At 29.1% G+C, this 17727-nt stretch overlaps 1 protein-coding gene across 1 annotated transcript; it reads right to left on the bottom strand.

Moving 5' to 3' along the window:
- Positions 1–5028: 5028 nt before the first annotated feature.
- On the bottom strand, positions 5029–16000 carry LOC142321250 (glutathione peroxidase-like). The gene is made up of 4 exons (XM_075359249.1): positions 15812–16000; positions 14791–14886; positions 10149–10292; positions 5029–7166 (listed from the first exon to the last, which is right to left on the bottom strand). The coding sequence occupies exons 1-4, from the start codon at positions 15998–16000 to the stop codon at positions 6966–6968; spliced, it is 630 nt and encodes a 209-aa protein (XP_075215364.1). The 3' UTR covers positions 5029–6965.
- Positions 16001–17727: the final 1727 nt, after the last annotated feature.

Raw genomic sequence — 17727 nt, 5'->3', positions numbered from 1 at the left:
TTACTGCTTGACCACACCTACTCTCTAAGTTGACTGTGTAATGTGAGGTTATTGTTTGGTTATTTAGCAATTTTCGTGTTATAAATATTGTTTTGTGAAAGTTTAATTTTTTTATTAGAAAATCATACTTTTGTATTTTCTGTTCTATGCCTTTGTGTCTTGAATATATAATAATGGATAACTCCAAGAAAGTGTTTGCAAATTGTCTCTTTCTCAGCTTACCAATATGATAACAATGACAAATAGCTTGTGAGTGTGATTTTGGGCTAGGGATGCGAATGCTATTTCAAAACAATTTAAAGGAACTGGTTCTTTTCACTTCAAAGCAAAGGCAAATGTGATTGTAAAAGAAAGACTACTTCAACACAGGATTGGTTATTTACAGTAAATTTGATCCAAAATTATTTGCAAATTATCTTAAAACAAGAATCAGCAGCCAGTGGAACAGAAATACATGTGACAATTGTTAGACACCATCTTATAGTTGGATGGAAAGTTTAAAAACCAGCTTTTAACACCAGCAATGTGCAAAAAAAAGGATCTTGTGGGGCCACAGTACATGGAAAAAAAGTTTTTTTTTTTTTTTTTATGAATCACATTTTTATGCTTAGGAGCAAAGTGTTACATATTTTAGAAAAGTAACAGATGAAAATACATCACCGACTAATATCTAACAATCAGTTAAACATCCCCAGAAAAAAATGTTTTGGGGTTGTCACATTTAAAGGCCCTTGTTCATTACTTCCAGCAGATGGTATGTCGAAAAGTGATGAATATATCAAAATTCTGAAAGAAAGGGCTGTGACACAACTTTAAAGAAAATTCCCTCAGGGCAATAAAGTGTTAAAACAAGATTTGGCATCATGATATACTGCGAAGCAGATGGAAAAAAATGTTTGAAGAATCAAAACATTAAAATGCTCCCTTGGCCAGACAACTTCCCAGTCTTAAACCTAGTTGAAACTCTTTGATTAATAGTCAAGAAATGACTCTCAAAAATGAATTGTAACACAAACATTGACATCATTAAAGCAATAATATTGGTATGTTTTCATGATGAAGAAATCCAAAGAATGTGAAGTAAACTTGTTGAATTGATGCCAAATCGTACATGTGAAGTGATTAAGAATAAAGGAGGATTTACTAATTACTAGATATTCACAAATTTTACAGGTATCATATTTTTTCTAAATAAAGTTACTTTTTATTAAATAACATCTGCTTTCGGATTAATTAGCATGCTACTGTAAGTCTGTCCCAAAAAGTATATTTATTTCTTTGTATATATGTGGGGGGGGGGGAGGGGGAGGGGACAGCTCTGCCTATGAATCTATATGAGGATACTTTTATCATTAGGTGTCCTCAGTTTCGTTTTGTTCAATATAAAATTTTTGTTTTTGAAATTTTTCTTGTTTTGATCTAATTTCTGTTGTTTTACATATATGGTGTACTCTCATTGAATTGATTAGTTTATATGAATAGGTTTTGAATCTTCTAAGTTTTATAAATAATTCTCTGCCCATCAAACTACTTTATACTCCTATTGCTGATAAAAAAAATATATATATACAAAAGTGCTTCATAAACATTTTTTTTATAACAACAAACAAGTTTTGTGCTATAATATTTTTATCAGTGGTTGGCAACATTCGGGAATGTCAATCGCCTTAATTGGGGTTAAAGATAATTTTATTTCCAGTATAAGATATTGCTGTAATAGGGGTTAAAGATAATTTTATATCCTGTGTTTTAAGTTAAAGGTGGTTGGCCTTACATGGATATTAAAATAGATGCCACTCAGATGTTTAGGATATTTATAGCATATGTTAAAAGTGAAAATTATGTATGATAAACTTATTAAGAGTAAGTTTCTTAATTTTATTTCAATTACTGGATTGTACGTTTTTGTTTTCAGTTAAAACATTGTTCATTTATTATTATTATATTTTTTTAACTAAAAATTAAACTTATCATTAGTATTAAAAATAAAGCAGGTCAAAGTTTTAATCATTACAATTCATCATCTTTAATTAAATTTTATCATTTTGTCAAATCATAGTTAAATCCCCTGCTAGAGTAAAGAGTTTTCCATTATTATCAAAAATGAATAAATGAATTAAACAAGAAATAACCGTTTAACTATCATCTTGATAAACTGACCTTTTTGTATTTTTCTTTTACTATTTTTTGGAAATGCATTTTCATATGAATTTTAGCATGAAAGTTGAGTTGAATGAAATACGTGAAAAACACCAGATGTACCTGGAAATGAAACTTAAGACTAGCATGCTTACAACTAAACCAGTTGGATGGGTAAGTGGTACCAATTTTTGTGGTCATTGGCTACTTAAGAATTGTAGCATGCAGTTACTTAAAGAGATACTGTCTTCAGCTTGGTTTAACTCTGGTGCTCTGTGCTAAAAAAGATATATTAACATAGCTGGAACAACTGGATTTTTTCAATTCTATTTCCTTATATTTTTCCAGATGTTACTCCATAGATGCTTCAGGTATCATGTTTCATATGTTAGAGGTGCAGTAAACAAAATGGTTAGAGATGAATTGACGTGATATATAAAGTACCCCTGAAACTGTATCCTCAAGATACTAGGTACATTCCAGCTTACTGAGGAAAATAAGAAGTGAAGTAGTTTCTCATTGAAGCCAAACATACTACTGTACATTGAGATGCCAGGACAAAAAAAAAAACATGCATATTCAGATAATGTAAAACAAGAAATTAACATACCGTTCTATTGAGAAACAATGCATTAATTACTTTTACATCACTCAGAAGAGGTTAGGTATTACAATACAAATAAATAAGCATTTTTTCAGATCAATTAGAGGGATTGGTTTTTTAGTGGGTCCCACTGCAGTAGGCGGTGAATCCGAAGTAAAAAAAAAAAAAACATCATTCAGTGAGATCTCGTAATTGCCCTATTTTATTAACAAAAAGTAGCTATTCAAGTGGTTAAAACAATGCAGCAAAAATTCAGCTATTATGAAGCTAGGAAAAGCAGGGAAGGCAGAATGCCAAGGATTGCGTTCTGTGCACAGGTTGCTGCAGGTCCATTTAAACTAGATGACATAGTTCCTTATCTGGTACCAGCTCCGGCTAGTATGGTGTAACATAAAATCAACACAAAATTGAAGTGTTGAAGAAGTAGTCCAAAACCCAATGAAATAGAAATCAGATATCTCCAAATCAAAGATTGTTAAACAAATTAGGAAAGAACCTTCGAACGTTCAAAATGTGAAGCCAAACTGCCGAAGAAGTCTGAGCAGCATATACAGACAGTAAGTTGAAATACAGAAGATCCCTTTTCTCAGGGAACTATAAAGCCTGACATAAAGATACTACAAGAAAATGAGTTTGAAAGACCAACAATGGAACCTCTGAAAGCATGGAGTCTGAAACCATTTTGACTAGTTTTGGTGTGACATCTATACATACGAGTACGAAGGTATCGTTAAATATGTGAATGTATCTTGCATAACTCAAAAACTATTAGCCGTAGAACGTTGAAATTTTGGATTTAGCACTATTGTAACTGTCTAGTTGTGCACCTCCTTTTTTTATTACAATCGAAAATAAAATTTTAATTAATGAAATATTTGGATCTTAAAGGGAATCTTTCAATCTCCTATTTTTTTTTAACTTTTTAATTTATTTTTTATAACTTTTCTTTTTTTTATTTAAATATATTGATTTAATAATTATTAACCTGTGACTAAAAAAAAAATACAATAAATAATTAAAATATTAAAAAAATGAAACAAAATTATTAGTGAAATAAAATTTGATCTACTTCTAAAAATGTGTAAATGTAATTTAATAGGCATTACATATGTGCATATGTAATAAATTTGGTGAAACATCTGATTATTTAATATTAATTGAAAATACAATCTAGAATCTATTTTTATTTTTATTTTCTAGTTTAATTTTATTTACTTATTCTGGAATTTCTGTTTAATTTTATCTACATTAAAGTTAACTACAGAGAGACTGAAAGATAGGCAGTCACAAGAACAACATATACACTGACGCCCAATCTTTAATAAATTGCAAATTCTTATTTTTTAGTTCACTACTCTCATATGTTGGACAATATTTTCCCTAAATTGGAGTTGATCATCATTCTGTTTTTTTTTGTTGCCAATCAATTAATCGCTCTCTGGTTTGATATAATTCTTCTGATCTTAATTTGTGTACACATTCTCTAGTTTTCAAATTTTCTTTCTCTTTATATTAATCATCCTCTCTTAATCCTTTTATTCTTTACTTGGTCTTAACATTTTCATTCTCTTAATGTTTTTATTCTTTCTTTGTTTGCAATATTTCCTTCCTTTTTATTATTTCTTTGGTTTTAACATTTTCTTCCTCCTTATATTTATCATTTCCCTTAATTTTTTATTCTTCCCCTGTTCCTAACATTTTCTTCCTCTTCATATTCATCTTCTTGTCGTTTTTTGAGATGTATTTCTTCATGCTATCTTTCTTTTTCCTGTATGATTGTTTCTTTTATATTTTTGATGATTCACCAAATAACCCAATAATAAGAGCTGAATATTTTACACCGTAAGTTTGAAATTAACATTTCTAACCAGTATATAGGAGTTCACTAAACGGGATAGTTTAGTTATTAATAACTTTTATTTATACGACATACCAGAAATCTATCTAGTAATACGAGTGAGTAATAATGGGACTTTTACTCTATCCTAATATTCATCAATTGTCAAACTGTCCACTTTATCTAAAGAATTGGAGGATCATATCTTACTTTCAAATGAAATACAGCAAAAAATGTGTATATGAAATTTAATAGGTGTATAAGGACGTCATCTGGTGTCCACATCAGGATTTTTTTATTTGTACACGTATTGCTGAGATTTGGATTTTCTTAATGTAAAATTCAGTTTTGAAATGTCGATTGTCTTTGGTATAACACAAGTAATATTCAATTAAAAAGGTAATTTACAGGAAATTTATTTATACACGACAATGAAACATTGCTGGAATTAAAATAAAAAATAGAATTTTATTTTATATGAGTAAATACATGTAAAAATTACAATAATAAAAATAATTCCCACCACCAAAGTAGGAGCATTTTATACAAGCCTGCAAATCCATTTTATCAAAATAATTTAATAACTTTTTAGACAATAACTTAATGACTGTTAAAAAGGTATATATGTACCTATTTTTTAATATATCCATGAAATTTGAAATTTGAATGCACTAAGTATTCCAAATTCAGGATATTTCAAAAATGATACACCATGTATGCATGGTTTGTTATCATTTCATCATTTATTAAAATATACATACATATACACCTTTAACAACCATTAAAAATAAACATATTTTGATAAAAACATGTATACAATTTATTTTTATTTTGAAATAAATTAAAGTTCAAAACAAAATATATGTTCAAAGGAAATTATTTTAATTCTGTACCTGAGTAGCTAATTATAAAAAAAATTTGCTAGAGATGAATTCTGAGACTTTTTTAAGGTCTCAGAATTATTTTTATCAATCTGTATATTTAAAATGTACAATAATTTACTATAACAAAATTAGTTTTCTAGTGGCTAAAACATTACAAAAAAATCTTGAAATTAAAAAAAAAAGTAGATTTTATAATTCTTTCTTTGTAAATTGAATTTACATCTGCCATATATGTACACGCTACATATAGCCTGTTAGGTAATGGGTACCTGGAGAATGGATTACCCAAAAAAACAAATCAGCTGTTTTTTTGCTTTTTGGTATTAGTAATAAATAATAAAAATAAATTTATGTAATAATAATAATAATAACAATAATTATAAAAGTATAATAACTTACATAGAAATGCTTTATTTAATAAACACATTTACGGCTTTGATATAGTGGGTGGGTAGTAGCTAGTAAGAAAATTTATTAATGAAAATAGTTTAATGAGCATCCTTTTTTTAAATATATAAATATAAAAATTTTCAGTATAGTATTTTACAACTTTACAGTATTTTCAAGTAAATTTCATATTAAAATATTTTTGATATTAAATTATTTCTCTATCTCTCTCTCTCTCTCCCTGTGTGCAAGAGAGAGTGAGGTGCAGAGTGTATACATAAATACCTTATCAAAACATTGGTCATCATTACAAATATTATTATAATGTAATGTGATATTATACAATTTAATAATAAAGTCTTTGATTTTGTCTTAATAAACATTTTTGTATTATCAAAACAATTAAAATGAAATAAAAAATAAAATTATAGTCAACATTTTGCACATCCTTTTATCAATATTCATCGAAAGAAAAGAAGTAACATTACTGGTATAAATAGAGAGATAATTACTTTAAAATGGATCTTAGAATAATTGTGTGTATGTGTGTGTGTGTGTGGATAATATTCTTATATATAATAAAAGTGTAATTAATAAATGAATATTGGCTATGAATATTAATAAATGAATATTAAACATTTCTGAATATTGGCTAGAGGTAGAATATTTATACAAACAAGTTTTGATATTTCTAAATGAATTTTTTGAAAGATATGTTCAAAAGAAAATTTGTTAATTTTGACCTGCCTTTGTGAACTCAATCAACATATATCTCACATATTACTTAGGTTCTATTCAGATAAAGATATATGTATAATTATATAGACAAACACATACACACACACACACACACAATGTGCACATTTATATACATTTAGAGATAAGTTATCAAAGTATTGATATTTTTGTGTTTATAATAATTCCATTTATTAAATAAATGTATTTGATCCATTTAGTATATTATTTAAAAATATTTTTATCGACTGAATGCTTCCTTTGACTGAAAGCGACATCTCTGCATTGGTATGTATATGCACATATTTAAGTAATGTCACTGAACTATGTTGGTATTTTTTTATCATTTTTATACTATAATATGTGAATAATTGTTTTCTTATAGTTCATTTCGTAACATGCGCTGAATATCATCATTTATGAGACTTGGATCAGCACTTCCATCATAACGCATAACAGGTCGGCCTTCTCGGTTGATTAAAAACTTTTCAAAATTCCAACGTACATCCCAGTTTTTGATTGGCTGATAAAATAATTCATGTTTATCTGAGAAACCATCTCTTGTTGGAGGACAATATTTCTGAAAAAAATGATTTTTATTTTGTTATTTGTTACATTATTTTAATCTGATATTTTAATTATAAAGATGTCTTTGTTCAATAAACATTGAGTTCTGCTACAGTTATCATACTTTAAGTTTAATTCTATAAGTAATTTAGGAAATATGTTTAACTGCTTTTCATGTAATGGTCATTCTCTGAAGTATACAAATTACATAAAATTCTGAGGATGGCAGTTACATACAAGATGTTGGTACATTTCATGTGTAAATTGAAATGGAAATGCCCATCCATATTTTCATTTAATAAACAATTCTATTATTTTTAATTCTGAAACCAATACAAAATAATATTATTTTTTAAATGAAATGGACTCAAACAGTTGAAATATAATTACCTTAACCAATTTATGGTAACCTTCAAAATCTTGCCATCAGAAGAGTAAAAAGTTCAACATGGTCGGAACTGAAGAGGAATTATGTTTTATAAAAATTACAAATTATTGAACAAAATTAACTATTTTATTTTAATAAATTTTGTTGTTAACTTTTAAGTTACAAAATAACATAATTAAAAAAAGTAAGTTATATTCAGAATTGTACAAAAGCTTGGTCCAAATAGTTGAACAATATTGAGGAACAACAGTTCATTGAGCATTACATTTAAGCTTATGCATTCCATGATGCAATAGAAGCTCATTATCTGCCATAAGGCAGCCCAATATTTGTCTCTATTTCTATTGTTTCCAGGTAAAATTTTGCACTCCGGAAAGCTCAAAGCATTTTGAACTCTCATTTTTCTTTAGGACCATCTGTTTTGTCAACTCTGAATTTTTATTGATAATTCTAGCTGTGCTTAATCAATCCTTTTTGTTTTAAAATATGTCTAGCCACTTAGTTTTCTTATTCTCAATTGTTCTGATTAACCATTTACTTTTTTCACTGTTGTTTATTTTTCACTAAGTCTGTCCAAAAACCTCCACCCTTAAGACACTCTAAGAACACATGTTTCATAACATGGAGTGAGAAATGGACCTTATTGGATACTTGTTATTACTTAATTCTAATCAACTGCATGATGCTGTTTAAATGATGAATATATTTCAAAGTAGTGTAAATTTATGTATAAAATCGAGTATAAGTTTACATACGAGGTGTGATCAAAAAATACGGTGAATAATTTTTTATTAAAAAAAGTAATAAGGTTACATAGAATTCAATTTAATCTCCTTCAAAGTACTGTCCTTGGCTAGCAATGCACTTATCCCAACGTTGACTCCATGACTGGAGGCATTTCTGGAAGGCGTCTTTCGGAAGGGCTTTCAGCTGCTCGGTTGTGGCCCTCTCAATGTCAGCAATGGTGTCAAAATGTTTTCCTTTAAGCACAGTTTTAATTTTTGGGAAGAGTCAAAAGTCGCATGGTGCTAAATCCGGTGAATACGGCGGATGTAGACAGACAGGAACACTTTTTTCGGCCAAAAAGGTGTGACATGGCGCGTTGTCGTGGTGAAGAAAGAAGCCATTGGTCTATTTTTTTAGTCGCTTTCTTCGTACGTCGTTTCGCTTTGAACGGATCCATACAAGATGTTAAGGTCTTCCGATAGCTCTAGAATAGTCATTCGCCTGTTTGAATGAACCATTGTTTCCACTTTTTGCACATTTTCAACTGTTTTTGAGGTTACTGGATGTCCCGCACGCTGCTCCTCTTCAACAGACTCATTTTCGGTTTTAAATCGGTCATACCACTTGTACACAGTCTTCAAAGTTACCACATTATCGCCGTACACTGATTCTAACATTTTCGTGAGCTTCTTTGGCAACTTAAAACAAAACTTAATGTTAATGCGTTGTTCAAAATCCATGTTGCGCGACAGACACGATAAACACAACCTTACTCTAGCGGCTCTGGCAGCTGACTGGCAAACTCGAACGTGTTACAACTTGTGCCTGCCTGTCTCAGTTGATCACGCTATTGGACAAATTACAACATATGGATGTAGCGTCGGCAGTTGCCGCTATAAAAATTCATTCACCGTATTTTTTTATCACACCTCGTATTCTATTTTATTAACAAACTCTTGGTTAAAGATTATGGATATCTCTGTTGCAAACTAATTCTAAAGACTAAAATTATTTTTTCATTATTAGGTTTTTCTTTTCTATTTTACATAAAATTAGTCACATTTTGACATTTTTTTAGTCACCCTTACAACTTAAAAAATCTGACTTCTTCAGACATATCTAAAACTGTTTGGATTATACTGACATAAGTCACAAGTTTATTTTTGACAAATTTTTCATTGAAACATTTATTGAAAAAACTGTCCAACTGAAAAGGTTTTTTTTTCAGAAATGTACTTCATCCAAATAGGAACTAATTTCTCCTTTTTGTTTTTTTGATATTTTGAACTATTAACAAACTGACATTAGACTCATTCAAAACATTTCAATTTTCTTTTTTTCCAGGCCTCAATGTTGATTTTTGTTTTAATTATGTTGCATTTGTATTTATTTCCATTGACATACTAGTGGAATATTAAAGCCACAAAAATATAAAAAATAAAAAAGTAAATTAAAAGCATATTTGAACAATGTAGCATATAACATAAGATGTCTAATAACTATCTTGCTACTAACCATAACTTCAATATCACAAACTAACTGAGAAAATAACAATGCAACATTACTAAACAAATATCTGAGTAGCCTAAGAAAGAAAATATTCAGGAGCAAATTAAACAACTTTTTGAAAGAATACTGCTCATAGTAAGAATTGTCATTAGTAATAACGGAAAGATTTTTCTAATGCTCTATACTGGCAACTCCCTGACAAACTATACTACCCGATTATCTATCAGAATCTTTTATCCAATGATAGATGCAAGACTTAACATAAAAATAATTGCTCCCTCAATTACAAATATCACTGAAAAAAGTGGTATTTAATTTTCATGTTAACAAATATGTAAAATAAATAAATAAATAATTATAAGATAATATTACCTTAAGGTAAGTAAAAAGTGAATGCTCATTTTCTCCGTTTACTTCAATTTTAGAAAATAATTGGAAATTCGGTTCAAATCCATTACCAGGACGAACATATTTAATGCCATTCCAGATTTCAGTGGCATTTGCTCCTGGTTCTTGCTGTAAAGTTAAATATGACGATAACAATTTTGTTTTGTTAGGACTTGTTTTTAATTCTAACAATAGTAATAATAATAATAATATTTAAGAATTAATAACAACATGCTGAAATTAATGGACTTAGCTCTTCCAAAGAGATTTTAAAACTAGTTACCATCACCTTATTCAGTGGAGTTTTGAGTAACATAATCCTTTGAAAAGGTGATGATAATTAGCTTCAAAATTTCTTTGGGAAAAATGATTTCTTCTAATTTGAAACTTTAAAATTATTAAAAATTATATACAGCACAATCACATTTTTCATCTTACTGTTTGTTATATTAATGATAAATAACAATTCTTGCTAATCATTTTCTTACACAATCTTTTATACTTTGGTTGTTTTAATTATTCATCTAAAATTAAACTAAATATCTAAAACTGAACCTGGCTGAGGTTCTTTTTAACTAACCAGACAAGGTATTATTGTGGAAATAAAAAAAACTTAACTTACCAAAAGTCTGGGACTTCAAAGGAGTTTGTCTTGTAGCAAAAATATAGGAGAGATAGATTATTTTCATAAGAATTCTGAAATTGTTAAGTCTGGTGTGACTTCTTTCTACAGAATAAGAGAAGAATTATGTGTACAACTGAGTAAGCTAAAATTAATATGCAGTTAAGCTTCGATCATCATCATGACACTGTACTGCTATGATGGCAAACAGTAGTCAGAGGTTAGTAGCTCATAGGAGAAAGATGAATGGAAACTGTAGAAATATTCAGATTCCCTCTTCTGAAAAAATCTTGTTATGTTATGACCTACTTGCCATTTAACTGGTACACAGTAGTTACGGAAGTAATCCACCACTAAAATTTTTTTGACATATTCAAGACCAAATAACTGTATTGTAGTGGATACAAAAGAACCCCACTAAAAAAGCAAACTAACATCATTGTGATTTTATATGGTAGTGCCAAATAATACCATACCAAGGAAACACAAAAAAAAATTATAAACAATAGTTTTATTTTACAAACAGCAGTCACAAAAACAAAAATCTGATATGAATACCACATGACTTCCTTGTATGCCTATTAAATTACATACAGACATTTTTTGTTGCATTTCAATTCCATTTATTTCATTTTTATTAAGATCCTCCAATTCTTTAATAAAGTAGACAGATACACAACTGCTAAAATATGAATTATTAACATCAAATATTTATGCAATTATTAATTCAACAATCTTACCTGAAATATTAAGATAGAGTAAAAGTCCCTTTATTACTATTTAAATAAATGTGTCTTATATCTATCTACGAGGGTAAGTCAATTATTATCCGTAAATTTTATTGCAATACAAATAGGAAACTTACTGTACATAATTTTTCAACATAGTCACCTTGCATTTCAACGCACTTGGTCCATCGTTGCACAAGCTTCCTGATGCCCTCATAAAAGAAGGTTTTCGGTTGAGCTGCGAGCCAGGAATGCACCGCTTCTTTCACTGTTTCATCTGAGGTAAATCGACGACCCCTTAATGCCTCTTTAAGTGGACCAAACAAGTGATAGTCAGAAGGGGCAGGATCAGGACTATACGGAGGATGAGCCAGTACTTCAAAGTTGAGTTTTTGGAGCATTGCAGCAGTATGTGGACGGGCATTGTCGAGCAACAACACAACACTTTTTGACAGCAGTCCTCGGCGTTTGCTTCAAATTGCAGGCTTAAGCTTGGCAGTAACCATCTCACTGTAACGTGCACTGTTTATTGTCGTGCCCCTTTCCTCATAATGTTCTAGTATTAGGAGTTGTGAATCCCAAAAAACCGTAAGCTTCAGTTTTCCTGCAAATGGTTGGGTCTTGTACTTTTTTTTGCAGGGCGAATCTGGATGTTTTCATTCCATACTCTGCCGTCTACTCTTTGACTCATAATGATGGATCTGTGTTTCATCACTAGTGATGATTTTGCCTAAGAAGATGTCCTGTTCGTTACCATCCAATCCAAATGTTTTTGGCAAATATCCAGGCGCGTTTGTTTATGAAACTGTGTGAGTTGTTTTGGGACCCATCTTGCACAGACTTTATGAAACCCAAGTCTGTTGTGGATGATTTTGTAGGCAGAACAGTGACTAATTTGCAGACGATGTGCTGCTTCATCAATAGTTACTCATCTGTCTAAGAAAACCATGTCATGTGCACGCTCAATGTTTTCCGCATTCGTCGTGCGTAACATTTGTACGACCATTTTTGAATTTTTCAATTCATTCTTAGACACTCTGTTTTTTAAATTATTATGATGTCACCGTTAACAAAATGAAAACAAAAATGAATAATCAGATGTTTCACCAAATCTGATGTGAGCACAACATAACTTACTTGTACGCCTACAAAATTCATATACACATTTTTTAAAATGAAAAGTACATAACATTTTTTCATTAGAACTTCTGAAATTTTTTCATATTTTTTTTTTTTTTTTAATTGTATTATTGAATTATTATTTATTATAAAATTTTTTTTTATAATCAGAGGTTAATAATTATTAATAAATCAATATTTTTAAATAAAAAAACGTTAAAAAAAAAAGGAGATAAAGTCTGAATTGAACCAATGTGCCTTCCCCTTAGATCCAAATATTCTATTAATTAAAATTTCATTTGGCTATAACTCTGGAACCAATGAAAATAGGTACCACTTATCATACATCATATAAAAGATCTCAATGAAGGCTTATTACTCCAGTTAAGAAAAAGTCCAAAATCTAAATGTGCTTGGATTTTGGGCTTTTTTGGACACTTTTGGATGTCAATTGCAATCAAATGGGATGGTGCACAACTAGATGTTACAACAGTCTTAAATCCAAAATTTCAACATCTTACGGCTAATCGTTTTTGAGTTATGCAAGATACGTATGTACCTACACATACATACGTTCAGACGTCATTCTGAAACTAGTCAAAATAGATTCAGGGATAGTCAAAATTGATATTTCAATTGAAATCTGAAAACCGAAATTATTCATAATCACAATACTTTCTTTACTTCATACAAGGAAGCAAAAATGAACAGGTAAAAAAAAATTAATAATTAAAGAAAGAATATGATCCAAGGGAATATAAATAGTTCCCTATTAAAAAAACAAAAAAAAATAGTCATAATAATAAAATTAAATAAAAAGAGAAAAAATGTATTGCATTCAGATTAATTTTAATCCATTTAAAAAAAGTAATTAATTATTTTACTTCAGTCACTTTTCTCTACTAATGAAAGGAGAAAATGCAGAGTATGAGACATTGTTTCTTGATTTGTGGTATGTTAATTTTGCTATATATTTTTTTCAATCTTTCTTATGAACATAACTTATGTAAAGCTGAAATGCAAGAGACAACATTCAGAGTTGTTTTCTGTGAGAGTATTTCTTATAGCAAGTTCATGTACTGAAAAGAATGAAGTAGGGCTGATTATCATTTCCATTTTGGTGGGCTGATATAAAAAGTACATCTGGTTGAAGGAAACGATGGAAACCATTTCATATCTCACTCTTCCCAGTAAGCCTGGAATGAGTTTTCTAGAAAAATGAATTAAAGGTCATATTTTGTGATTTTAAAATTGTAAACATCACATAAAATAATAAAATTTTATATCCTAATTTAAAAAACACTATGTCAATGTGACATAATTATGTCAGATTGTGTGACTGATATTATAATACCAATATGGTCACACACAATATGGCAAACTGTTAAGTTAAAGATACAGACTGATCACAGTGAAACATTATCATACAAAAAAATAAATCATAAATTAATCTAGAACTGAATCTTTGAAATACAAAATATAAAGAATATCTTTTCTATTTAGATGATCTCAAAAATGGATGTAACAGCTTGGAAAAGTGAAAATAACCCCAAAAAAGGTTTTATAAAAAAATATAATAATTATCAGGAATATCAAGGAATTGATTCTCTTCTGAAAGGGTGAAAATGTTTCATAAATAATCTTTTCAGTCCTCTACTTTAATTCTTATCCTTCAATAATTTTTGTTATTAATTTTCCCAAGAATAAAAAAAATATGATGAAAAAATTACAAGTACTGTATACATACAGTATATAGTGTTTCAACCTTTTGAATAGTTGTTTACGATTTAGCAGAAGGGCCAATATAATAATTTTGAAGTTAAAATTTTCATCTATAAAAGACACACTTCATATTTCTTGATCAAGGATATATATAAGTTCGCAATCTATTTTATGTTAGGAAATTATTTTTCCACAGTTTCACAAGTGCAAAAAATGTCAATTCTTAAGTTATTACATGTATTTCGGCTTTTGGTTTATTTTATCTATTTTGGTTTGTCATACCATGTTTAGTTTGTTTAAGGTCAATTATAATACAATTTGTCCCTTGTCTTGAAGTATTTTAAGTAAGCTAATTTATGACTTAATTTTTTTATAATTCCTAAAAATTATTTCACCCGTTGTTATGAGTAAATAATTTTAAAAGTATGAAACTTACCAAACCAAATTGATTACATGGGAATCCAAGTACAACAAGTTTATCATTACCATAGGCAGATTGTAGTGCATTCAAGCCGTGGTAATGTTTAGTGAATGTTCAGTAAGTTGCTACATTTGCTATTACCACAATCTGAAATCAAAAGCAACTTAAATAATTAAATTTTACTTAAAAACTAATATTACACACATGAACATTATTTACAATAGTAAAATAAAATAAATGTTGTGGTGATAAGTGTAGGCCAAGTTATATCACTTCAATGGTAAAATGGTATATATATCTGCGCATTATCTGTGTTAAAGGATTTTCAGAAGAGCTGAATAGATTGTGCGTACAGTCAGTTTCTTTTTGGTCAATTTCCCTAACACGTTATTTAGTAAAGTAGTATACTTACATACATATAACTTTAAACCAGATTAACAAGCATTTTTACGTAGTAATTTAATAAGTAATGAAAAAAGTACAAGAGACATTTTAAAATGAATACCTAAAAACACTGAATCAATTCTTCTTCATTTACAGATTAGGCAAATGCCTGTTCCAGTTTCTTTTCATCTCTTTCTTGGTCTGCCCAAACATTTTCTTCCAACCGGTCTATAATGAAGGGCCTGAAGGGGTATATTATCTTCTACTATCCTTTCCACATGTTCCTTCTACACTTCTCAAAACTTTCTCAACTGCCATTTCCCCTATATCCAACTCATTATCAGGCTACTTCTAAGTTTGTAATATTGAATTGATTATTACCAATAAAAAACAGAAAGATGCAAAAATTGTTACAAAAAAATACTTTTAATTACATTAAAAGTATATGAATATTAAAATCACAACATTACATATATATGTATCTTTTTCTAAATATTTTATCAGCAAAAAAAAATAAAACCACAATACTTATAAATGAGTGTACAATTCCTATTCACACCACTGCAATATACTACCAGTTGCAGTATACTGGCAGATTATTGTTATTTATTAATTATATAGCATAAGTATATAAAAGACATTAATCACATACTTTTCCCTTATGGTTGGCCAAACTAATATTTCTGGTTTTCCACAGATCTTCTCCACTATAACTATATATAGTATCAAAATCTGGTGCTGTAAGGCATGAGCGACGTGGCACTCTTTGTACTTTCACTCCTTCTGTTGCATAAACAAACAAGACAGCAGCTAAGCCTAGAATGACATTAATACTTGCCATACTTTATGTTGTATCCTGTAAAAAAAAAATAAATAAATAAAAGCATTCAGTTAACATAATTTTTCAACTTTGACAATCCAAAAAAAATTATTTTATAATAATAACCCAGTCTAATTTAATGATTATTATTGTTTTTATATTTATTAATATTTCACTACTTGGTTGTTTACTGGTAATCTTATATTCTTTGATAATGTTACAAGAGTAGACACTGCTAACTTATTTATACTTACGAAATACATTTAAACATAGCTGTCAATATTAATTACTAAATAACTACCTAACAGAGAAATAAAACAGAACTTGCCAACTTAAAGCCTTTTAATTATATGACTATGTAATTGTAATGACTTTAAAAATCATACTTATCTATGAGTATATGAAAAAACATTAACATTACTATTATTCTATTAAAAATTAACAAGTTATAATTAAAATTCAAGGTTGAATATGATTTAACAATTAAAGATGTTTTTCAATTTGATTAGTTCTATTTTATTACTCTATAAAGTTATTAATAATGCTAATCAATAAAATAAAGTGTATACTATATTTACATTATTTAAAAAATGTAAATATAATTATTTATTTTGTTAGGTGTCATAACTGCTATGACTGTAGGCACCTATATGAAACCCCTAGTCACACCTGAAAATGGCAGAACAATTCTTAAGTATAAACATCTCATGTCTGGCTTTAAGGAAAAAACTGACAAATGAAGTGGCTTCCCATTGCTTTCTTCGCTGAGCTGAGTATATTGTCATACTGGAGTATTCAAACTGACTAAAATGTGGGTGATTTTCAGTTCAACAAGACATCTGTTCCTAATTTTATCTGACTCATTTCATAGGGAATATCATTAATTTCAGGATAAGCAATACTTGAATCTCTTTATATCATTGTGGCTATAAAAAAGATTGCAAAATAGGGAAGAATGATGCTGTGAAGCAACATACACCTTTTCTGTCGTGAAATAATACATTATACACTAATCTACCTAAACTGAATAGTAAAATTATGTAAAATAATTATTATACATTCTTCTAAATTTGTTTATCATTAATGTTGCACAAAGTTAATTGTGACAGGGCATAAGCCTAGGTCATAATATAAGTTATAAATATGCATAAATACAAATGTAATATTTATGTATAGGTTGTGTGTACATATATAAACATGCGAACATGCATGTGTGTGAACACATGTATATTGAAGAAAAAATGTGCTGTTAAGAAAAACCTCTTGGTCAGATTTCTACTTCATTAAGATGTGAATTGTAGTTGTAAAGTTTTATCAGTAGACATTTCGATGACCTGATCATGAATTTCAACTGGAAACTTAGCAGCTGCAACAATGTTTTCATTAAGTGGATTCAATACCCATCTCTTTGCAAAATCATTTTTATCTTCTGGGAAATACTGTCAACTGAATTTTTAGTTCACGTAATGAATCTTCATGCTACTCAAAGTGTGGCGAATAATAGTGGTGTTTGCTTCATCCTAATTTTTCTCAATATAAGTGAATAGAATCATATCAATTGAAACATTTTTCTTCTTCAACGCATGTGATGTCATCGTGTCCCTTACAGCCACAACATGGACCAACTTGTTCTTTTGTGCAACCATCTTTGTTGTTGCCAAAACCCTGAGATTGGAAGCGGTCTGGGGTTAGGTATATGTTCATACATGAGTTGAAAGGTAACCTACTTTTATTCTGTGGTAATGGTC

Source organism: Lycorma delicatula, chromosome 3 (genome assembly GCF_047948215.1).
Source record: "Lycorma delicatula isolate Av1 chromosome 3, ASM4794821v1, whole genome shotgun sequence".
Taxonomy (NCBI): Eukaryota; Metazoa; Arthropoda; class Insecta; order Hemiptera; family Fulgoridae; genus Lycorma; species Lycorma delicatula.
This window is presented reverse-complemented; position numbering and strand designations above follow the sequence as displayed.

What these genes read in the sequence shown, in the direction of transcription:
- LOC142321250 (XM_075359249.1), bottom strand. Translation starts at nt 16,000, where the DNA reads ATGGCAAGTATTAATGTCATTCTAGGCTTAGCTGCTGTCTTGTTTGTT. An exon ending in TGGCCAACCATAAGGGAAAA is followed by an intron (nt 14,887 to 15,811) that starts GTATGTGATTAA and finishes ACTTACTGAACA; the next exon opens with TTCACTAAACATTACCACGG. An exon ending in CACTTTTTACTTACCTTAAG is followed by an intron (nt 7,167 to 10,148) that starts GTAATATTATCT and finishes CATTTTTTTCAG; the next exon opens with AAATATTGTCCTCCAACAAG.